Here is a 25,545-nt window from a genome sequence, read left to right on the forward strand (position 1 = left end):
ATATATAATTAAAATTAAAAACAGCTTTGCAAATGGACGAATTTGTTTCATACAATAACATTAGACTTAAGCTTAAGGAAACAATATTAAAAGAAGCGGAGGGCATTTTAAAATTATACAATATTGCATACACATAGAGTTATGTTATATATATTTGTTGGAATTCGATAGAGACTATATAGAATTAGAAGTGTTCGTTCTCGATTTGCACTGCGCTCTAGTAGATCCAGTTGACGGGCACCCATTGCTCCTCGTGACTCATCTGTTCCAGGGTCTCGACCACCTGACGGAAGGTCTCGTCGAAATCTTCGTTAACGATGACCATGTCGAAGTATTTGCCATACTTGCGCTGCACAAAGCTGCTCTCCTCCACAGTGGAGATCAGATCGTCATCCTGTTGACAATAATGGGAATATGAGTTAAGCAATGTTTGTGTATTCAAGCAGAGATCTAAGAGCGCTACAAGGGTGGCCTAGTGAGTGCACAGGGTTTATGGACATGACTCAAAGATTAAAAGTACTCCACTTAGTAGGCTCGCTTTCTATTTACCTCATAGAGCGATGCCAGGGATTCGAGGGTGCGTGCGCGCCTCGAGCTGAAGCGTATGGAGCTCTGACGATCGAACTGGAATAGGTTTACAAGAATAGCAATTAACACTATAGCTACAACTAGCAAAGATACACATGAACATCTAAATTTATATAAACATACAGATAGATTTCTATTGGAGCCAGTGGCACGACGATCCGCATAGATTGTTTTCAGCTGCTCCATGCCGGGCGCGGCGATGAATATTACGAATGGCATCAGTTCCTGGCTGTTGTGCAATACCTTCAATGCATTTGGCGCACAGTCCAATATGCACATACGGCCGCTATTGATCACATCTCTGATCGATTGCAAATGCGTGCCATAGAGGTTGCCATTGTGTTCGCCATATTCGAGAAACTCATTCTGTTTGATTGCCTCCTCCATTTGCTCCCGGTCCATGAACCAATAGCTAACGCCATTCTCCTCCAAGGCGCGCTTCGGACGACTCGTGTCTGTTTTACAATAAATATTTATAATTGGATTTAATTGGATTAATAGGGAGGCGTCAGCTCTCACGTGGAATGACAGCTCCGAACTTGTCCACATCGCTGTTGATCAGCCGATTCTTGAGCGTGCGTCTGCCCACGCCGGAGACGCCAATTAGCACCAGAGTTTTCCTGCGGAACGGAGGCATGCGTGTCACCTCCTCATAGAGCAGCAGCTCAGCTTTGTCGAACTCACAGTTCGCTACGGAACGGTACATAGTCTTGCGCTTGCGCTTCGAAATCTATACAAAGTCCATATATACGTATATAGTAATGTTATCGGAAATTTTAAATCTAGTTCAGCCTACCCTTGTGCCACAGATGCCAATTTTGTGCACGTAGTCGGCCTCGGGTGCCACGAAAGCCTTGCGGCGCTCCTCAAGCTCTTGCGAGGGCACCAGTCCAATTTTATCCGACTCGGCAGTTATATTCTTTGCTTGCCACCAATTGGGATCCTTAACATTGATGATCTATTGGACGAAAATACAATGATACAGTTTTCTTTATGCCTAAATAGATCTCAGCTTACCTGCAATATGTCGCCCGACTTGAAGGGCAAACCAAGATCTCTGCAAGGCAACAACGAATCCTCCGAGGGATTATATGAGAAAAGCGCGCGCATATAGCACTAGAGATTGAAATTTGATATAAGAAATATAATTATTACTACAGATCTTCCATTTATCATAAACACTTCTATTTATTGAGGTCTTCAGCTAAGTTTTACTTACTTTAATGCAGGTCTTTTAGAATTTTGCTAGCTTCTTGGCCTAATAAAAACTTTATCATATTGTAATACATATATAATAATTATCAGATGCATTCATGTATATATATGTATGTATGTGTACATATATGTATGTATATATAATATCTAAGTACAAGTAAATCCTCTATTATATTGAGGTACAGTGATCGCTCGGAATTAAAAGTTAAAGTCGAGTTTAAATTTTGAATTAAAGTAAATTTGGGTAAAATAGAGAATTGTGATTATATAACAAAAATTTTATCTAATTATTTATGGGAGTATTGTGAGAATATACATCTATATTAAAAACATCTGTTTTAGGAATATATAAGAATTTTATTAGGCATTAATAGGTTTGATTATGGAACTTGCAGCATTCGAACATTTTGCACCCGCTCTCGAGTGATCACTGTAGTAGATAGCAATAAAAACAAACGCAGCTAGTCAAAAAGTCTCTTTAGTTTAGTCTACAAATTTAAAATCCATGCAAAAAAGTAGCAAACTCTGCTCAGTATTCGCTAAGAGCCAACAAAAAGCTTCAACTAAAAGCACACAAACATTTATCACTTACCGTCAGTTTCTTTCCCGATTCTAGATTTGTGATGCCATTCTGTTTTACCTGACCCCCACTGACCGTATAGCGACCGCTACGGATCTCCTCATCAACATTCGGTCCGATTTTCAGCGTGAGATTCTCCTTGGCCCGTGAGACCTCAACTTGGAGCTCGTCGGGCGTGCGCACCGGAGTGCCATTCACCTCCAGTATGACATCGCCCACATGGAGCATGCCCTGCTTATCGATGACGCCGCCGGCCAGGATGCGCGCCACCACCAGCTGCTTGAACTCATCCAGCTCGACAGTCAATCCCAGCGGCTGCTTGGGATCACGTCGCAGTCCCACCATTTTGATCGTCTCCACAGGCATCTTGCTGTTCAGTACGTCTTCCGTATAGAGATAGTTGCCAGGAGGGCGTTGACTGGCCGCCTCGAGTTTTGTTATTGATCCGCCGGCACTTTTGAAACGTTGTTCGTATAAATATCCTATCTCATCGTGAGCACGCAGCAAGGCCTACAATGACGTGGAGAATAAGAGAGGGGAAGCGTGAGTATTTGTTCAATATGGGTGAAGCTGGGAAAATTGACTAACTAATTGACGGACTAAAGTTTATGTGTATCGCAGAGTCTAAATCTGATTATCTAGCCAAAAGCAGCTATAGAAACTTGATATAGTCAACTGAAGTACTTACACGAAAGTGTGGCTGAGCCAAGAGCTTGGCTAGTTCGCGTGACTCTAAACGTCTTGAGGGCGAGAATTTGCGTATGATATCGTCGCAGATCGGCTTGTTGTTCAGATGCGCTGGCAAAAAGGCGGGCACGGGCTGCGGCTCAGTTGGATTTAGCTGGAAAAAAATGGATGTCAAGTAAGTGAGAGATTGATAGACAAAGAGAAGAGAAAAGAGTGAGACAGAGAGAGGCATATACGCATAATTAAATTTGTCGCATTAAGCTCTGAGTGGGGCGTTGGAAACAGACATCTCTCATCGTCTCGCACTGCCCTAGGTCAAGTCAACTTTACTTCGGCTTAATTGACGCTCGCATCCGTTAATTGGTGACTTTTCTTCTTCATGTATTTTTTGGCGGTTCTGACTCTCTGGCCGGACTGTTTTATGGTCTACCCCCATTTAACCCCAGTGAACTTTGCTCTGTTCCATATTTGTTTTTCTTTGCTTTCGAGTCTTGGGTCACAAATTGGGTCGTTTGTGCGTTAAATATGGGTCGTGTTTGGAATAGAACCGAACCCTTGCTCGACACACTTGACTTCTCTTTCTGCTATAATTGCATTAAATTCCCGTCTTCCGGCCCATTTGTCTTGCGAAATTTATTTACTTTCATCGTCAGCAGCGAATCTGCCCTCTCAGTCGTCTGTCTCCGCCTGTGTCTTTGTTATTTCTGTATTTATTATTATTATTAGTATTATGAGTCGGTGCCACAGTTTCCGCCCACGCTACAGCGACTCACTCACATGCAATATTTATAAGCCAGCAAATGTTCACTCTCTACTTGACAAACGCAATGCAGAAAATAATATACATATATTTGGCCTATAGAGAACGAAAGCTATGCCGACTCGTCATGCACAAAGAGTTTATATAGAGAAAACTATTTGGATTTAGGCAGAACAAGTGCAATTTCGAAAAAAGTAAGCTAAGAAACTTTTAAATAATAATTTAGTAACAGGCGTAGAACCAACAATATCCGCTAGGTGGAGCTTTCACTGTATGCAAATGAATCAAGCACATAGCACGAAGTAAATAATGCAGTTCCTATTGAAATATTGAGTCCAACTAATCAATTCTGAGCGTTTATTTTACTTAAAAACAATTCTACCACCATTTGTACTTCTTAGTCTTTTAAGCTCAACAAGCAATCCTCTTAAGCCTTTCAACTTTATATGTATGTTTTTCCTCTGCAGACAGAACCTTAGTGTTATCGCTAAGCAGCGATTATTATTTATTTATTTACACATAGTTTGCCTGCTGCATATCGAATTTCAGTTCTTCCGTGTGAAAAGAAGCCCCATATAGTTTGGAGCTTCCTATGCTCGCCCTAACAGTTACGCACACATACATATACAAATGACAACTGTTATTGACACGAAGGTTTGTTGTTGTTGTTTTGTTCTGCTTCTTCTTGCTGGTTGCTAACATAAAAGGGCTTTCACCTTACAGTTTTGTGAGTTTGTTGTCACGACAAATTACGCAAAAATGACAACAAGTAATGTCTAATTAGTGAAAACTGTTAATTGCACGTACACACACACGCACACACATATAAGTATAATAAATAACAATGAAATTTAGCGTGCGAAGGCTAAACGTATGACGTTTCTTTAAGAAATGTAACCTAAAAATGTGACTTATTAGGTAAACAATTCGAGTCTTGTTTGAGCGTCATTTGATAGCATTTGGTAAATGTTTATATTTAGTTTTTATAGTATTTTACCAAGCACTTTTCGTTTATTTTTTTGTTACTTCTATTTTTCACTTTTTTTGGAGCCACTCCCAAAACGCGCGAGCGAACGAGCAAGAGCGGTCCAAAAGGTGTGTGCATGTATGTATCTGTGTGAGTAAGCCGGAGAGCAAGCTTCGCTATATGTGTGCCAAGGTGTGAGCGTGTCTGTGTGTGAGCATTCAAGATTTTGGAAATGCCAAAACACAGTTAAGACGTTACACAATACACCAGAGACCCGAGAGCGGGCTCGACTACGTCATCAAGCAAGAAGTCGTTTACCAGTTAGCCAGGCTAAAACAGAATTTGGTTGCGGATTTGGGTTTGTTATTGACTGAGTAACCAAGGTAGCAGCACATGGTCAAAACACTTGTTCCAATTGTGCTCCATTTATTTTAAATGGCACACATATACAAAAACAATCACATTTACAGTTTTATTTATAGAAAAACTTCGACTTTACACTAAAAGCGTCTTCGACTTCTAAAAATTAAATGAACGCGACGAAGTCGGGAGCGCGAGTAAGTGAGAGCCAGCGAGAGAGCGAACGATCAAGCGGGTATTCAGAATTAACTGTTGCATGTTTGTTGAGTCGCTGCCCCCCGTTTAAGCCATGCTCAAATGAGCAAAGCGCACACACACACACCACTCGTCGACACGTACACAGTGAGTAAACAGACAGAAAAACGCGCCACACGGCACACGAAGCAACAGCAGAACCTCACCTTAGCACAGCTCGCAAGTAACTAACTGACTGACTCACAGCGAAACCAAGTTCAGCTGAGCCGAATTGGGTGTGCGCGCTATGAGAGTGAGAGCACGCTCTAGGGCTAAGTCTCCAGTCGTACGTGAGCTTAGTTGGCGCTCTTAGCAGGGCGCATTAGTATTGGTGCACACTTGTTTTTGTGTTTCTGAGTATTTACGTTACAACTGTACGCCGCTGTTACGAGCACTGTTAGTTAACAGTGACTCAGCTGAAGCCACTCTCTGAGCTTTTGTTATTGGGCAGCTGCTATTGTTGTTGCGGCTGCATTAGTAGGCCAACCACTCTGTTGCATTTGTTGGTGTCGTTGCTTCTGTTGTTGCGGCCAGGTAACATAAAGTTTTTCATAATTAACACATGCATGCGCATTTGCTTGAAAAGCAATTTTTAAAACCGGTTTGTAAAGCTTCGATTCCACTCTTTTTTCTTAGGGCGTTGCTGTTGACGTCGCTGTCGACGTCTGTTGCGTGCTTTTTATATGCGACGCTTTAATAGGCAACTGGAATTTTAGAGTGACATTTCATATGTGGTATTTCGCTTATCAGTAAGTCTCGTGACTTGTAATTTCTAATTACTTTCACTGCCTTTCCCAACAGCAGGTCAGCAGTGTTACAACCATTGATGCATAGATCCCCTCCCATCCATGCCAAAATGCCTATTCTAATTATTTACGACACGCGATGTCGCTTTTGATTATTTTATTTCGTGTGCTTGTTGACTGTTGTGATTTTTTTTTCTCTAACAGCTCTGCCCAAAATAACAAAACTAAAGGCCATAAAAAAAAGAAAATATTGTTTTTACTGATTAAGTTTGCTCTGTATTTTTAGTAGTATATTACTAAAAATTTCTTAGGCACTAGAATAATAATTAATCTTATTTATGCAAATCATTTTAATTCTGTCCAGCTTATTATTCAATTATTTTCATAATTTTATTCGCATTAAATTTGGGGTCAAGTTCAATGTGTTAACAAGCGTGCGAGTGACAGAGAGAGAAAGCGAGAAGGAGAGGGGAATTGTGTTAATAGCTATGCCATAATGATTATCGTAAAAGTCTCCGCTCACAATGAACACAAGTGGCATCAAGTGATTCGCACTTAATAATGCAGAACAAAAGAGAGACCAAGTATGTGCCCAGCTTTGTAGCTCAGCATAGCGATATACCGTTATTGTTTCAAGCAAAAGCATGGCAAATTCTCATACCATACCCTTTTACTTTCGAACACAGTATGTAATCGAGCGTAAAGTAGAAAATCAGTGATGTAATAAAAAAAAAATAATAATAATAATAATAAATGTAAATAAAGAAATAATGAAAACGTAAGCACCCTTAATATTTACATACATATATTAAAACAGATACCGCTAAACAATAGTTCAGTCTTTACTTAAAAAAAATTAATAAATCTATAATTTACTGAATATGCTCACAAACTTTAATTACTATAAATTTTCTTCTAGCTGGCCGTTTTTCTATCCGGCAGTTTTTCTAGTTACAGTTTTTCTCTCAGTGTATGCACGCACGTATCAATGGCGTAAACAAAGATTTTTCTTGTCTGGCACTGCGTGCCAGTATGCATGTTCAATAATGTGGAAAATAAAATACGGTACATCATTTTCTTCTTTTTTTATTGGCAGATGGTTTGGCTACAAATGATTCTGCAACTGGGTCATGCGCCAAAGAATAAGGTGTGAGCGTGTGTGCACACTCAATTTAATTTACATACTACAATACGCTCATACATACATACATACATACCATAAGCTCCTTGTGAGGCGTTGTGGGATTGCTCAGCAATAGGCCCTTCAGAAATATATCGTCTGTGTGTGTAAGATCAGTAGAATTGCGAAAGGCAGCTAAAGGTTGAAAAAAAGGCAGGTCATGTAAATAGCATATTATATGTAGATACATATGTATGTATATAGGAGAAGAGCGAATAGCACATGAACATATAAAATATGAGCATTGTCTAGTGCAACTTGCAGTCTAAAAATATTGTTATTTGTCGCGTTCTTACCGTTATCGGAGTTGTCATCCTCGCCCATTCGGTTGTTGCTGGCAAGCAACTCCACCTGGTCCTGTCGCGCCCGACGCGAACGTGCACTCCAACGCACCATGTTGGCGCCACAGAATGAGTCAAGTTATCGCACAGCCAAAGGATTATACTCAAAGGAAGCCTGACGTCACTGAAATAAGCTCACAAAAAAAAAACATACACACGCTCACACACACTGATGAAGTAAATCACTCTCTGGGACAGCGGATTGCTAATTTTGGCAATGCCTCAACATATGTTCAAAAGTAATTTTGAATAATCGCTGCGTTTTGCTATTCTATAAACACACAGCAACAATAATTCCGCCACGACAACAACAATAACAATAACAAGTAAAACGCGCGCAGTCTGAATACGCCAACGCCAGCAGGGCCAGATAGCGTCTAACTGAAGTCTTTTGTTGCATGCTACCCAAAAAGCTTTAAAGCTTACTGTTCCGAAAACTTTTGCAAGTTACAACAACAATGCTAATAACAAAAACGAGTTTTTCTCGCGCTCGATAACGATAAGTCGAAATCTGCTTGCCGTTTGTTCACCCTCACAGTCTGGCAACGCCTAAAACCATTTTATAGGAATACAGCAACCCTAGACATTTGGTTCGCATGTTCAGTGAACCACATACATATGTACATATGTATGTAAATGATTTTGTAAATATATAAATAATGTATGTAACATAAAATCAAAAATGCCGGACGCAGTGCAAAAGATCTCTGTGCGCTCTTTCATGGATGTGATGTCGTCGGATCAGGGCAAAAGTATTTAAGTACCCATCCAATGCCATTAAGCGGCTTTCGATTTTGGGGCAGACTAGGCAGAACAGGTGTCCTATAGCGAAACACACCTGGCTATGAAACTGCATCGAGCAGTGCCAACTGCTAATCGCATTTTAAAATTCGTACGGGCAAAAGTCGAACACCTCCGTCGAGCTCATAATTCAAAATGATGTATTAGCGTATAAAAAGCTTTACACTACTTGTCCAGTCTTAGTGTTCTATGGTTAGTGTTCAAATTTAAAAGTAAGGAACCGAGCAAATACGAAGTGAGATGGGTCGCAATGCTCGAAAATAGTGGGAAGAAAAGCTTTACACTGCGTGTCCGGTCAATGTGTTCTCTGGCAAGTGGTATTATATCGATAAATATTTTGTCATTCACTGAGCCGCCAAAATCGGAATTCAAATATTAAAACTGCTCTTCTTGACTGTGATAAACTTTATTATGAATATAGAAGTCTATAAATAAATTGCATAAATAATAAAAGTATACATGAAATAATAGACTTAGCTTAGTGTGCATATAATATAATTAGCTAATACGAGTACATAGGTATGCAAAAGAGTCTATTTAAATAATTTAATAGAACATTTTGTGCACCGAAATTCCCATAGTTTTCTACCATTTTAATTTTGTACACATTGGAATTCCTGTGCACGCCATGAGCATACACACAATCAATTAAATTATATACATAAATGTAATTAGAATAATTTTGCGGCTTAAGAGCAATAAAAAAATTTGCTAAACTGCCACGCCTACAAATTAATGCATGTGAGCTCTAAACATTTAAGTCTTAAGTAAATATTACTTATTCTGGCTACATGGGCATACCACTTTTCGTATATCTATGCATAGAAACTTTACAGCTTGTCTACAAACTAATGTCTTCCAGTTTTTCTTTACTATACAATCTTTTTAAAGTGGAAATTCTGTATGTGACTGTAAATCTCAATCTTGTGCGGTAGAAACAACTATAACTTGTGCGGATGTGGTGGGTTTTTCTCTTGGCTCAGCTCGACGGAAATCATTTGATTATTTTTCGTTCTTCAGCGGCATGCCCTCCTCCTGGGCCACATCGCCAATCTTCTTGCGCTCTGGTGGATTATTCCAGGACTGCAGCTCTCCAGTGCCCAGGATGACAAACACAACAGCAGCCGAAATGTAGGTGCCCGCCAAAATCCAAAATACAATTTGCCATTGATGGAACGAGGGCTAATAATGACAGGAAATAAGGTTATGTAATTGGAATTTATTTATATTAAATTATTATAGTTGACTTACGTTTTCAAAGGTCAGCGCGCCGACCATCCAAGTGGACAAGAAGCCGCCGAAGGAGGACAACGAATTGGCCATGCCAAAAATGGTGCCACTAAAGTTGGGTGCAATGTCCAGACCGTTGCCCAAATAGCCAGCGGTAACAGCGCCATGGGCGAAGAGGGCGAGCGTAAAGATGGCCACCGACCAGGCAGCATCCATGCCCAAGAACACCTGAGCCGTCATCAGCAGACCAGGTGTAACGAGAGCTGCAAAGTGATATAAAAAAGTATGTTAAGTATTGTTTATAAGGAAAAAATATTGTAATATAAAATTATGGTGTTAAACCTACCGAAAGTCGTGAAGAGCTTGCGTGTCGCAGTCGTACTCAAGGTGCCCTTCTGACGCAGATAATCGGCCAGATAGGAGGAGGCTACAGCCATCACATATTTGCCTAAATAGGGCAGCGAGGAGAACAAACCATTCTGCAAGATAAAAGAAAATTATATTGACATTTCTCAAACTATACAAAGTCAGCCTTTAAGGACTCTCACCTTCTTGATGTCAAAGTGCAGAATCTTGGACATAAACGTGGGCAGCTGATTGATGACCGTGAAGAAACCGAAGACGGACAGACCGTGGGTTATAATGATAGCCCAAACTGCAGGCGAGCATAGCAGCTGACCCCAGGGCACATAGCTGGGTCGCTTCTTGGACGTGGATGTGCCGATGGCTTCCTCAATTTCGCGTCGCTCCTCGGCCGAGATGCGAGGATGTGTGGCGGGCGTCTCATAGACAAATGTGAACCAGCACACAGACCACAGCAGACCCACAGCGCCCGTCAAATAGAAGACACTGGCCCAGCCGCAGACCGAGATCAAATAGCCACAGATGGGCATCGTAATGGCAGCGCCAAGCGAAGAGGCTGTATAGGTATAGGAAAGGTTTAACATACAGAACAAATTGGAAAAAAAAACCTGACAAATCTTTTGCCTCTACTCACCCATCATGTTGGACATGAACTTGGAGCGATCCATGGGTGGAATCCAGACAGCGGCCACAGGATGTATGGCCGGCCAGGAGGCACCAAGCATGAAGCCAAGAGCCACACGCACCACGATCAACATAACGTAGCTCATATGCGCCGCCAGCGGCGTTATCAGGGTCAACAGACTGGCCCAGAGCATGGAATGGCCAAAAACGCGACGACCGCCAATCAATTCAGCCAGACGACCGCCGGGCAGCTCGGTGAGGACATAGCCCCAGAAGAAGCAGCCTAGCACGAAGTTGGTTTGGTATGTGTCCCAGGGGAAGCGCTCCTCGAAGACAGCAACGCCATCGCTGGTGGTGGCGTTGCTGAGGATGCCCTCACTGCTCCTGCTGCTGCTGATACTCCCCGTCAGAGTAGTGTTGCCTGCCAGGCTGGAATTGCCTGTCATGTGTGATGTGGTATTTGGCATAACCATGTCCACAATGGCAATGGTTAGGTTGACTAAGATTAGGCAAAGATGCATGTAATTAGTATGTATTGGGAAATAGATATAGATGGGGGACTTACCTCGCAGCGCATAGTTCAGCATAAAGCCGAGCATTGTCAGCAGATTCAAGACTTGACGGCATGATAGCATATCTGCAAGAGAGCAAATATATTTACGAAAAAATTAATGAACAATGTTCAAATATATAGCCAGAAATATGATTATTAATTTTAAAAGCGTCAATTTACAATTTCAATAAACATTTATTTATTACTTCCGGAACTGGCTCATCAAAAACTGAAGCAGTTCACAGTTTTTTAAGCCGAGTTCCATGGAAATTGGCAGCACTTTGACTTTGATTGGAAACAGAAACCTAATTGGGCAGCACTGTTGCTAAGCTCATATTTATATTTAAAATATATATAAATAAAATTTATATTAATTAAATCTCAATTAACAAATATAAGCAAATATAAAAAATAAATAAAACAAAAATATAAATAAATAAATTCTGAAAATTTGAATTTTGAGATAATTGCACAGTCTGCCAAATGTGAAGGTCATTCGCAAAAGCATCTACAACAATAAATCTCAGCTGAGTTTCGGGTGGTCTGAATATTATCAAAATATATATACATCTATGCGTATAAACAACAAATTTAGACGTTATATATTTGACCTGATGGCGCGTGCATGGAAAAGTTCCTAGAGCTCTGAAAAAAATTGTTAAGCGATGATAAGAAATGCTGGGGAGCTATGAAAACGAATCGAGGATCGGAAGTTCGTTCTGTCAAGCACATCAGGAGAGCTGGTGCGAACCGGTTTAGAATTCAATTGAACAGGTTTCTGAATGATTTTATTACTACATATATTTATATTTTGCTCAAGAGCCTTTAGATAAGTTAACCTGGAACTATCGTACGTTGTTTACAAGACTGATGTAATACGTTGTTTTCATTACATGTCTCGAGGCTTCGAGATAAGCGCATTTATTAACTTGAATTAATGAAGCGATAAAACCCATTAGTAATCTAACTGTCAGTATTTGACCTCAATACAACGTTAATAACCATACGAAATTGCACATCAATTTGATTTGGCCAGACAACAGGTACCAGGTGGGTGCTCCGCCCGTAAAAAGAAACAAATTAAGGCTATTAAATTATACACATTTCACCTTTTAGCTGATTCAACCGTCGTCCACTTTATCATGATGTCAAACACATTTAACATGCTGATAAACTCATTTAACATGATGATTATCATTGGCAATTGCAAAGCGGTTCGCACGTTTCGTTTTTTTTTCCGCCAGCCCGTTAGTTATTAGCAAAATGAAATTTAACCAAAGTGCATTGAGCCGTAAGGAAAAGGCGGAAGGTGCACGATAAATGAAACTGAAATTTAACGAAGTTTGTATACCCTGTAAAACATGCATGAGTTCATATCTTAGAGATAAGAGAGTATTTTTAGCAGGTATAAAATGAATATTGAAGAAACCTAACTTTAACAACATCCGTCCGGGAAAAAAACATAGTTTGTTATCTCAGAAAGCATGGTAGTTAAAATACTATGGAGTTGAAATTCGAAATGTAAATATATAAAATATGGCCAATAATTTGTGTTGAATTTATAAAATAACACATGAGTGATATCTTCCTAATAATCTCTACTTTACATTCGAAATATACAAAAGCTATAAAAGTTCTTTGCGAATCAAATTACCCAAAGTTAAAATGCTTTGTTTACGTTTTGCTTTCAAGTCCCTTAAGTTCCAGGAATAACCGCATTACAACTGGCTTACACTATATTCATTATAAACTGAATTAATTTGGAATGCCATTGAACTCTGGGTCGCAGAGGCGTCCAACTTAAATTTCCAACATTTGCGCGAGTGCATACATTTTTGTTTGCATTTTTTCTCCATTACTTTACTTTAAAAGCTGATGTCAGGCAACAAAAGCCGCTTTAAACTGCAGTCAGCCCAGTCAAAGCGGGCCGAGAAAGCTGCTTACTTATAATTAAACAATAACAAATTATAATAATACAAAAAAAAACATTCAACAGTAAACGTTATCAATGGGAAGTACGCCCCGGTCCCACACCTCGCCGCTTAACTTATCGCATGACATGTCTAGCACCTGTCTAGCCCGGCCACGCCCACCTGTCGACTTTTTATTGCATGCGCACAGACCTGTATCTTATCGAGATATATGTATAAAAACAAAACTTGTTCAACATATTCCTAAACTCTGTGAGATGTCTAGCGGATATTTTTGTTTTATTTAATTAACAAGAAGAAGAAGAACAATATACATACAAATATAATTAGCTGAATATGCTTAACTGTAAAATGTCAAATGCTAATGCTCTTAGACCAGTTTTTATGAATTCTTTCCGCAGTGGAGCATCCATAGCGACCTTCACATTGTTCTGATTTTGGATTATCTCGAGAAGTAAAGAAACAATCAAATTGTTCAAATTCGTAAGGCTGATCTTAGGCTTTAATTGGCTTTGCATGCGCATGATCGTTCGATTTGGAGGCTTAACGTCATGGAAAACTTTGGATGAATGGCACGACAAAATCCAATATAAATTATAATATTCGCAATTTCTTCTATATAAATCATGACACTTTAAATCAATGCTAAGTGAGCGTGTCTCATCGGAATCGCTTCAATAGACTCTGATAAGAACACGATTCGAGGAACAAAAAAATCTTTATTTACGTATTTTTAGCCTTTTGATCCGTAAGCCGATTTACAATGACTATAAATAATATTGTAAGACGAGTATAAGCATAAACTCATACAGATTATATTGGTCTAGACCGGAAATTGGAATAGCAATCAATGAGTAAAGCTAAGATAGTATTTTAAGCTCTATTTTGCATTTACAAAAAAAGAAAATACACACTTATCGAGGGATATTTAGAAAAAAAAAAAAAAAAACAAATTTAATTATATGCGTAGGACTATGACTAACATACATATTCTAAGTTTGGTTTGAATCAAAATCTGTAAAGCGAGGATTTTATAAAGGAAATGCACAATCTGGCAGGTGTTTAATGTGTTTACATATTTTTTGTTAATTCTCTTAAAAGTAATCAGTTTCATATTCAAAGTGTCTCTCTTTTGAAAATCTTAACATTTTAAGGTCCAGTCTCAAGCATACCTTAAATTCTTGCTTGTGTTAACAACTTTTAGCCCCATCGGACAATAAAATACTTCCAAGAATTCTCGATGTTGTCTGCTTTTAAGCAAGTCTTTAACTCTTTTACATACGTAATTTTGTTATTTTTTGATTAATTGTCGTTCAAAGCGTTTCGCATGCTCGTGTTGTATTATGTTTCTGCTGAACACAAGATCCGGTCAGAACTAAATATTTCTCATGTGCAAATAAATTAAATGAAGGTTCAACGTTGTGTTTTACAAACAATAACAATAAAAGCCAAGCCGGTTTTAAATTAAATAAAAAAATAAAAATAAAAACAGAAAAAAGATAAACAAAATAAAGCAAATTTCTCATTAATTATCAAACAGTTTAAGCTAAGCAACCAACAAGAAAACAGTAAATATTAAACAAGAGGGTATTTAAATCCTTTTTTATTATTAGCTCTCGCTTTTAAGCCAGGCTAGAAATTTACCTGAGCGCAAAAAGTAAACAAGTTTTTAATCTGAAATGACTTCCAGCATAAGAAAAGGTTTAAAAATAGCCGACTGAAAACAAAGTTCATTAAGAAAACATCAAAAAGTTCGAAGAAGAAGAAGAACAGAAAAACATAAACAATGTTTTGAGGGCAAACGTGATACTAAAAATTAATTTTTATGCTAATTTTTAGTCGCAGCATGTGAATCTTCAGCTTCAAGCTAAACATTTGACTCATTCGAGTCGAGTAAAATAATTGACAAAAAGAAAATAAATAAATAAATATTTATAAAATGCATACATTCGTAAATTAAAAATGTTATTAAAATAACGCAATGTTTTTGACCGGGCGCGCAAACTGTTTGTCAATAATTTTTCTGTCAATTTGCATTTCCGGCTATTCACAATATATCAACATATATAATATATTATTCATATTGTACATATTATATATGTTATAAATGAAATAAATTGAATTTGCTTACTAAATTTAAACAATTAGCGTTGAGCGGGTATTGTGAATTCTTTATGAAAAGTGCAACAGGAGAACAAACAGATGTTTATAGAAGTTATATTCATATAACATATATAATAAATTATATTTATAATATATTACAATTATCAAAGATTAATGATTAGTAGCAGGTAGCCCTTTTATTTCTCCATTTACACTATCATAGAAAACTCTAAATACATATTAATATTTTCAAGTTTTTTTTAAAGATGTCTAATATTAATATTTTCAATGTTCCCTGTGACCCCGCAAGGGTATGTCGGCAACGGCAACAATAATTTGTTGGAAGTATTCAACTTTTACATATTTGTCCGTCTATTTTTAAGATCTATATACTTCACTTCCTAAAGCTCAAAAATAGGAGAGAAGAAAAAGAATCAAAATGCCGGTCACTGGGTGCATGTGCTTCAATGCTCCCTCTCTTTCGCTCTTGTCTATCTCTCTAGCTCTCTCTTTCTGTATACATATTTACATATATCTCTGTATCTATTCAGTCGTCTCTCTATATGTCACAATTGTTCCTTTGCTTTGATTTTGTGGTTTCTTGACCTTCAAAATGACATACATATATATAGAGAGGTTATAATTCTTAGGCATATGTTTGTATATCTATTAAAAACATAGAAAAGCAAATTCGACCGACTGTGGTAATAATTTAGTGGTATATCAAAACGTGTGGCATTAATCCAAAGACCCATGTGATCTTATGTTTTTCCAACCGAAATCAAACGTCAGACGCTTAGCTATACTTTTGTCAGCTTGCCAATAGATAGCAATATACATATAAATATGTATCTATAAATATACATATATATTTATAACTGTATAGCTATAAAGATAGCTAGATAAGTATCTGTATAGATAGCCAATTTCATGAAGGCGCGGCCAGATCACGAGTTCAGTTTTCCAGCTATATATAACTACGTTATAAATAACATTACAGTTTGCTTTGCTATAAAAATGGCTTTGTTTCCACTCCCATTTCTAACTGTTGAATTGTCTAGCTGAGAGTCTGTCCGTCGTCTAGTCTCTCTGTCCCAGTCAATTGTTGGCGCTGCTGTTGACTCGCCTTCCAGCTACAATTAATAGCTTGTCAACTCGGTTATCCCGTAGATACACTTCCGCTTGCAATGCTTCGCTGCTAACTGATTTCCAATGAACAATTTTACGGAACTGGCCTTGCTTTGCACATTGTTTTTTACGAATTTTCATAGACCAATTACAAATTGGCCTCAAGCGGCGTTATGAAATTGCGGCCGCTATTGGCGTTTTTCTTCGATAAACGAAACAATTTTCTTTCTTTTATAGATTTTTCTTCATCTCTTGATATTCATTGATAGATCGTTTAATTGATAAATATTTAGATGTGTTTAGATACAGTGCCTACCAATATCTCTCAAGTAGCTTTACCATTTAAACAGTTTGACTTTAAGAATGCATTAAATTCATTGCAATTCGCTGCCAATTGTTAAATATAAGCAGGAAATTCAATATTACTTAACGACCTTTTCTTTAGCTCTTATCAACAATTCAGCTTGCATTGATTGTGTCTTTATATTTGAGCACAATGCCAAGCTTAATTTTATAACAATTGTGCAGACAGGGTGACAGATGTCTCTTAATGCCTTTAGCATTGTCCTAGTTTCATTCCTGCGGGTAAATTCCATGACGAACATGGAAATCTACTCGTGAAAGAGATTGGATTCAGATTTGTTGCCTGTTGTTGCTATTGTTGTATATTGGCTGAGTGTTGCACTTGTCGCGCTTTAGTACAAAGTGCAATAGGGAAAATCTCAGCCGATGACAGCCGGCGTCGCACGCCCCACACGGGTAACAGTGTACAAATCGTATCTGATTTATGAGCGCAATTAAGACGAGCGGCTGATAAGGCCTGAGCATTTTCAAATCAGCTGAATATGATGTCCCTGAATGTTAATTACCTTAAAAATTCGTTGTATAAGGAAATATGTAAATAATGTTAAAATCCGCTGTACTACAGTTTAAGGAAATGTGTTAATAATCTCTTTACAAAGTATCAGAGAGTGTCAGTGCATGACTTTTGCAATTAGATATAGGGTATATTTATTCATCCATTTCCGCATTAGATAACAAATACCAAGTGCAAGCGTCACGCCCGATCTAACCGCAAAATGTGATTGATATACATATATAGAGTATAGAATTTTTAGACATTTTTTTTACTAAAGTTTAATGAAGCATTAGAAATTATAATTTATATTTGTAGAAAATTCCATATATCATATCTCTATAGATATATATAATTATATAAATATATATATAAAATCTCTATAATTAAATTTTAGGTTAATTATATTCTAAGTTTAAGTTCAGCTTTAATTGCTTTCACGTAATTGAATCATAAACATTTTCATTTATAAACAAATTACTTAAATTGCTTATCTGTTTTGCTTTTGTTGAGTTAGTTCACGATTTGCATCTATAGCAAAAGGCAACAGCATTTATTTATATACATACGTATATGTATGTATGTATGTATGTATATTAATTTTCAACTCGTCATTTGTTTTTGTTTATTATACAAACTCTCACAAAATGGGGGCTCGTCTCCGTTGGGCTAACGCAATTATTACAGCCAGCGAAAAAAAAAAAGAAAAAAGCAAACAGCAAACGTATTATGTCTAAGTGCAAACACAATTTGTGATTACGAGCGCTGAAATTTATTTTGGTAATCTGAGATTTTTCCACAGCGAAATAAGAATTGTTTTTATAAATATATAGAATGGATCTTCTACATATTATATATATATGTATGTATGTCTGTATATAAAACAAATTAATGAATGGCATTTGTGGGCCATTGCCAATTTTATGGCACTAGTCTTAGTAACAAGTACGAAAAGCTATTGAATGAAACATGAGATCAGCCAGAGAAAGAGAAGGAGAGAGGGAGGGACCGCGAGAGACAAATATTGACCTTTTGATACCCTGTAGACAAGCTTTTGTGCAATGTAAATTTGAGTACTGAAAAATAAATTAAGTACAACTTTGTTTATAAGTAAATTGATACCGCGTGGTCAATAAAAAGCGAATTATATAAGCTTCATTATAAAGTTCTTTACGAACAAATTTTTCTGAATGTCTTGAAATTCAACTTCAGAATACCCTATATTTAATTCAAATAATAGTTAGTTAGATTAATTTCTGATAAAAATGGGAAAATAAATAAATATATGTAGTCAGAAAAAAAAAAAAAGAAAAAATAGTCTGACTTGTAATTATGCACGCTTTGATAAAGTTCCTAGCTAAAATGCTTTGATAATTATATATAATTTCTTAGATATATACATATGAAATTTAAATAGAAAATGCAACACATGAAAATACTCATATTTACTCATTCTTTACTTTACTAAACCTCTATAAATATTATTCATAAATTCATAAATAAGTTTCTTTTTTTAATTGTTAATATCGCAAGTTCTTTCTCCGTTTCCAACACTCACTTTGTCTATCTCTATGCGGACATTACAGGGTATATTGCGTGCTAGAGCTAGACACGGGGGCCTGCCAGATGAAATCTATTTACAATTATTGACATAAACAAAAACCCACATAGAGCTAGGCTTATCGGACAAGTCAGACGTGTGTACGCCGGAGCAGGGCCAGCGCCGTAGACCGAGAGACATCAACAGAGACAGAGACATCGGAATAGGTTCAAAGTCGGCATGCCTATTGCATGTGCGGCACTTGATTTGATATTTATTTTATTCGCTCATTAGATTTGATTAAATTAGACGATCAGTGACCGGACGGCAGTCTTGAACTTACGGATCACATCGATCCGTGTGCGACGTTTAATAGCGACAAAAGTGTGCCACGGAGCGGAAATAACTAGCATATATGTAATTATGTTGAGCCGCGATTGCTAGCAGAGGCAAGAGCAGAGCTGACAGGTTTCACTAGCTATCGATTCGCATTGCAAAACAATTGTAAAGTTCAGTAAAACAAGAAAATGTAATTACTATATGACGCTGAGACAATAGCGAACGCGCGCTCAATTGGCTAAACAACAACTGCCAAGTTCCAAGAAACTAATTAACAACAATTTAAGACAACAAAAAATTGTTTCCAATTTCTCATGCAGCACACAAAAAAAAACTCGAATTCGCTTAATTAAGGCATATGAAAACAAATTATCGTAAAGAAGCAAAAACAAAAGCTACTTTAAAATAAAATTACAATTGCCTGGCAACAGTAATGAAAATAAACGTGTTTATAATGTCATTAATAATACTATAAAGAGATCTTCAGTTTCTGTGTAATTAGTCATTGGGCGAGCTTAGCTAAATTTGATTAAATTGTTCATGTCATATACATATATTGTATATATGTACATATATATATGTACATATGTGAATATAGCAATAGTTGTTTCAAGCATAGCTTCGACGTGAGTCGTTCTATTCAGTGTGGTTTACCCGCTGCGGCTGTTGCTAAGATCGAACCTTATCAGGGATCGCAAAGTAGACTTGTGTTAGTGGAACGTGGCATTTCATTTACATTGAAGGCGGATCCAAACTTGTTTATAGCCAATTCAATTATTTATTAAAAATAAATATTATTTGCTAATAGCTAAAGTCTAATTTTGAATGCAATTTAAATGATATTTTCATAAATAATGAGCAGGGAAAATATAAATGGAATTAAAAAAAAATAATAAATAAAATTTTAAATGTATAAATAAAATTGATTTTTTAATACACTTATAAGAAACGTGTATATATATTTAAACAAATATTTGTATTCAAGTGAAAGTAAAAATATTTGTAACTATTAATACATATATATATTTATGGTATATTAAATATTTTTAAGACCAAGTACTTTTCTTTGACAAATTATATTTTGTATATATAAATATTAAAATTTCTATATACATTATTTTTAAATTTATTTAAATTATAAATATAATTTTTATTGTGTTGTTATGGTCTTTATCTATATCTTGTCTGTTGAATATATTTATTTATTAATTCAGTCGAATGACCTTCGCTTATTACAAATGCACGGGCAATGCATTGGCAATGATTAATGCACATATTGAGTATGATATGATGGGCATTACACTTATTGTAATTATTATTTATTTGTTTTTGCCTTCGAGCTGGTTCCTCAAGTGCAGGGACACGGAATAATCAAGTGCTTATGCTGCGCATTTCTGATTGAATCGCAATTTGATTGACGTGGGCGGGCGTTAGCTGCATGTTATAGAAAAAACACGCTGCATTTACCATAAACTTGTTTACATACTCTACCAGAGAGTATTATAGATATATGGCAGATATGTCAAACTAAACTAATATCGTTAAGCTCTATAGTCAAGCCAAAAACAAAATAGAAATTAATCATTCATCCATCTATAGAGTATTTTAAATATGTTTCTATATAATTTCTATGTAATACTTCAATCGAAATTTTAGTTGGGTCATTCTGTTTATCTACAACAGTCGTAATAGGGCATAGGGCAAAGAGTATTTAATATTCTGCTCTTAGTTCTTTGTATTTATTCATGGAAAACTGGAAAGAGTATATAGACAATTAGCATAATAAAATGCCATTCGCTTCTATTAATCATTCATTGAAGGACAATATGTTAATTGTGCCATCAACAACTCGTGTGACTTGAGGCGTGCAGTCGCCCTCCTGTCCCCCATTATCACCTGTTTTCACACCTGCTATTTGGCTTTATTTTTAGCCATGCTAATTGGGCTAATTTCATATTTGGTTAGCACATTCCGCTTATCTAATGGGTACGTTCCACATACATTTATCCAACTATCATATCATGTGCGCTCGCTCAACCATTGACCATTGTCTTTGATGCCCCTCTCCAGCCTCCAGCTCCAATTTGCTTGCTGACTCGCCACCAAAAAAAAGTGCTAAAATGCTAAACTCAAATGGCCAACGCTGATTCGACTATTAGCGTTTTATTATTATGGTATTGTTTACTTCTCTCATTTTTTCCGACGCGCAATTTGATGACAAATTGAAGCAACAATAAGAAACAACAAAAACTTTAATGACAACGCTGCTGCACAGTGGTGTCATAGTCGCATTTTCGTATGACTCTTGGTTTGATTGTTATTGTTGGGGGCTCCACTGTGGCATTGACACTATTGTAGAACTTGAGTGGCCTGCACTGGCCCAGCCCAACTCAGGCAGAAAATGTGCTCAGCAGGCGTGACTCCTCTGACAATTTGCTAACATTGTTGTTGTTGGCGTTCTTGTTGTTGCCTATTTATGACAAATCCTCGCAATGTCACAACAATGGCGTCATAAGGGCCAGCTCAATGACCACAACAACACGAGACAGAAATCGCAGAATTGGTGATGTTATAAGGTTTATTATGACAACGCCCAAGCTAATGAAATATAGCTGATGATGGCATAGCTAATATTTAATATTTGTCTAGGATTGAGGCAAGCAGCGGCTGAACGCATAATCAGAACTTCACTGCCCATGAAATTTGTTTTTTATGAATTAAAAAATTTATATATGAATGTATTAAACTAATTAAGATAAGACAATATGGCAAAAGCTGCATGTTGAAACTGTTTGTAAGTTTTTTTTTTTTATCAAATATTTAATTTATAATACAAAATATTAAAAATTATTAAAAATATTTTAATTTGTTCTAAATAGATGGCATACATATAGTTCAATAGAAATTAGAAAAAGTTTTTAAAAAATAAATATTAATATTATTATTATTATTATTTTATATATTATTATATAAATTATTAATATTTTTACATATTTTTAACTATAAAATTAAATTATAATTTAGGATTTTTAGAACAAATATTTTTATAATTGTATTTTTTATAGTGTAGAGAAAGTATATAACAATTTAAAATTTTTAACTATTTAGCACATAAATAAACTAATTGTAAATCGAAACTAGAAACGGAAATTGAGAACAAAAGCTGAATCGAAGTTAAACTAAGCGAATACCCTTTCGTAAAGAGTTCAATTTGTGTTTATTCAAGCGCAACACTCAATTGATTTGTAACCTCAATTAAACTTGCTCCATTTGACACCAATCGAGAATTGTCAACAGTTGCAAAAAAATGCGATATATAGCCTATATATGTATGCCTATACAGAGTGAGGGCCGGTCCCCTATTCAATCAATTTGTTTATAACTGAATTTTCAATGCGTGTTATTTGTTGTTTCAATTGACTATAGTTTGTTTTCTCTCTCGCTTATCAGAAAAGGGGCTCGACTTGTTGTTAAAGCGGTACGGTCAAATAAATTGTCGTTATTTCTACTTACTTTGCACTCGGTGCAGGCCTCGTTTCTCTGTGTTCGACATGGCGCTAGTGTGAACTGTAATGAACGAAAGAGGAAAATGAATTTTTAATTGAAAGATAGTTTGAATTGATGATCGATGGGCATGGGGGCTATCATGTGATATGCAAGTGCGTGTGATATAGAGACAAGTCGGTAAGTGTTATTACTGATGATCTTCAGAATAATGAAAAGGTTTTTTTCCTATAATTATATGATAGTATATCTTATCTTATCTTATCTTATCTCTCCTCACATTGTCTCGTGTATGCAAAGCAAGAAGCGAAAACGTGCGCATTTTTCGTGAATGGTAGATATGATATTGCTACCGATAATGTGAGTCTTCGGTGCAAGTCGATAAGAGGCACAAAGTAGGTGCACATGACTCAGCCTCAACTGGGAATTTGTAGATAATATTTAAGCACATGATAGACAAAGATAGCAGCACCAGGCAGCTTCGCTCATTCATAAAATTAGTACTCAAAACTCTGGTCTAAAGTCTAATTCCAAGGAATGCTTATCTTGAATGGATTTTCTATTACTTAAATATATAGACCATAAAGCCATTAATATATCTGTTATCTGCGTAAGATTTATTGGCGCCATTGATAAATCACACCTGCAGACATTACAGTTGCATCAGATAATGCTGAATCATTATAAAGTTGAAGATACATTTATATATTTATGGGGAATAACTAAAGATATAGATATTAAAAAAACAAATATTCTTGACATTTATTGTTAAGACGACAACACATTTTCGCTCAGTGCACATACATACATGTATGCAAATAATGGACTGCACATGCTCAACAGCAGACTGCATAATAATCAGTGTCAAGTTCTAAGCCCTAGCAACCATATAAACCCAACCCTGCCCGACCAATCCAGCCCATCCAATCAACATGTATATGTACTATGAAAGCCACAGCAAGCTATTAAAATAAAAACACAAGTTAAGTTAATTTGAATAGAATGCAAATATTTGGCTAAAAAAAACCCCAGTCAAATTGCCCAAGAGGGTTGATATACAGAACCCCTATATATATGTCTATATGTAACTGTAACTGTCTGTGCTGTTGTCCCTCTTTACAACGACTCAAATCCTCTTCGTGTTGCCATGTTATTTGTGCATAAAATGTGGCGCCTCTCATATAATTAGCTATATATGCACATATATATGTGTGTGTATGTTTGCTCAATGTTGTGTGTTGGGCATTGGCTATATATGTACCACATATGTCTGTATATCTATATAAGACGATTGAGGCATACCCCACTTGCTCATTGCTCAATCGTACGTTAGTTGCTGACTAACCGGACTCAATATTCTCATCCATATACCTACATATATGTACATATGTATGTACGTATATCTAACTATATATGTATGTGTATTAATTCATAATAATTCATAGAATTTTTTATTATTATTGTAAAAAGTACTTTATGCATTACAAATGTTTTCAAAATTTAAAACTAAAAATACAATTTTTATATTTAGTTTTAATACAACTGTAACAAGTAGTTTTTGTGAAATTTTTTGAAAAATATAGTTTTAAAGTATAATACTCTTTCAGAGCCAAACGCTACCAGATCTGAATGGTTTTTGTTCATACAGACTCAATTCAAAACAAATATACTCAATTCAATTTCGTGAATGAGTACAATAACATTAAATTTGCTTCTACAAAATATATGATTCTCTCGAATATATCACATTCTTTTGCAAGCAACTTCATTAAAAATTATAGCCTACTCTAAAACACAAACATTAAACATAATTCATAAAATACAATTGCTTAAACTTGACTTTAGATTTCAAAGAATTTGATTGTGTCGTTTGTTTTTTTTTAGCAAATGCTCCTATCAAAAATTGCGCACAAAATTTGTTTCCTGGAAGTCATGAGGCTTTGTATGCCCATTTTTTTTAGTACGGAACTCACCTTGAACTTAAAGATGTCTAAAAACGTAAATTATTTACAGTTAATTATGTAATTAGCGCTGCACGCTCCGATTAGCAGTTTGCACAATGTATTTATTACTAGTAATTTCCAGATATTAAACACAGCGTAAAACAAAACGCGCGACAAACTAAATGCTCGCGCGTTTATTGTGATTGTTTTTGTTTTGTGGTTTTTCGTTCGTAAAAAGGATTTGTTTTTGTATTTCGATGTCACTGTCACACACACATACATACACAGCTGTGCATACGTTCTAATACACAAATGCACGCACGCACTCAAACAAACACACGCGTTGCAGTATTTAAATGTACATAACAGTAGTTTTAGCTGTTTATTTTTGAGTCTCCACTTTGCGTCTCTTCTTGGATTTTAATTTTTGAGTGTCTATGCTTTATTTTGAAAATTCGCAGCGGCAGCTGTTTGAACATTGAGCGCAGCGCATGCGCAGGCAAAAGTATTTTTTCAACTATATTTCTAGATGCGAATTAAGCAAAAGAAATGTATACAATGTCAAACAGTTGGCGGCTATGAGTTGCTGCGCCTCTGGCTCTTTGCCTGGCTGCCTGCTTAATTCTGTTTGGTTATTTTTGATTTTGTCGTCGTTCGCATTTGCCTGCGCCTTCTGCCAACAGCTGCTTGACACTCCGATTGTTGGAACTAAACTGAAAATGTTGCCTGCGCGACAGCCGCTTTTTCTTTGCTGCGAGCATGCGACGCGCCAGCGCTGTTGACGTCGATGCTGGCGCTGACGCAGACGTTGACGCTCACAGCATTGGCGTTCGGTTCAATGGGTCTGCTTTTACAATGGATCGCGAATGAATGTGTATTGGTGTTGCTTGTGCTGTCGCCACCGCTGCTGCTGCTGTTGTTGTTGTTGTTGTTGTCGTCGTCGTCGTCGTCGTGGGATGCAAAATTCAAATT

General features: G+C 36.6%; 2 protein-coding genes across 7 annotated transcripts; both read right to left on the reverse strand.

The window, feature by feature from the left end:
- Window positions 1-8: 8 nt before the first annotated feature.
- On the reverse strand, window positions 9-8,095 carry vari (MAGUK p55 subfamily member vari). Of its 5 annotated transcripts, none has more exons than XM_089257246.1 (10): window positions 7,614-8,095; window positions 7,355-7,452; window positions 3,072-3,224; window positions 2,459-2,893; window positions 1,606-1,704; window positions 1,385-1,546; window positions 1,108-1,318; window positions 712-1,043; window positions 550-624; window positions 9-472 (listed from the first exon to the last, which is right to left on the reverse strand). In XM_089257246.1, exons 1-10 carry the CDS (start codon window positions 7,711-7,713, stop codon window positions 218-220), a joined length of 1,920 nt encoding a protein of 639 aa, XP_089113372.1. In that variant the 5' UTR covers window positions 7,714-8,095; the 3' UTR covers window positions 9-217. The 5 variants fall into 5 exon arrangements, with proteins under 5 accessions (XP_089113372.1, XP_089113371.1, XP_089113373.1 ...); XM_089257245.1 differs by having other exon boundaries at window positions 2,396-2,893; window positions 7,614-8,091; XM_089257247.1 differs by having other exon boundaries at window positions 9-394; window positions 7,614-8,088.
- A 945-nt stretch (window positions 8,096-9,040) lies between these two features.
- Window positions 9,041-25,301, reverse strand: LOC115563081 (sialin). 2 transcript variants are annotated; one of them, XM_030385483.2, is made up of 8 exons: window positions 24,604-25,300; window positions 22,640-22,693; window positions 11,242-11,313; window positions 10,687-11,175; window positions 10,238-10,608; window positions 10,036-10,168; window positions 9,711-9,952; window positions 9,041-9,641 (listed from the first exon to the last, which is right to left on the reverse strand). In XM_030385483.2, the coding sequence occupies exons 2-8, from the start codon at window positions 22,677-22,679 to the stop codon at window positions 9,462-9,464; spliced, it is 1,527 nt and encodes a 508-aa protein (XP_030241343.1). In that variant the 5' UTR covers window positions 22,680-22,693; window positions 24,604-25,300; the 3' UTR covers window positions 9,041-9,461. The 2 variants fall into 2 exon arrangements, with proteins under 2 accessions (XP_030241343.1, XP_089113573.1); XM_089257447.1 differs by lacking the exon at window positions 22,640-22,693 and having other exon boundaries at window positions 24,604-25,301.
- Window positions 25,302-25,545: the final 244 nt, after the last annotated feature.

Source organism: Drosophila navojoa, chromosome 3, assembly GCF_054131105.1.
Source record: "Drosophila navojoa isolate 15081-1374.11 chromosome 3, UAZ_NAV_1.0, whole genome shotgun sequence".
NCBI lineage: Eukaryota > Metazoa > Arthropoda > Insecta > Diptera > Drosophilidae > Drosophila > Drosophila navojoa.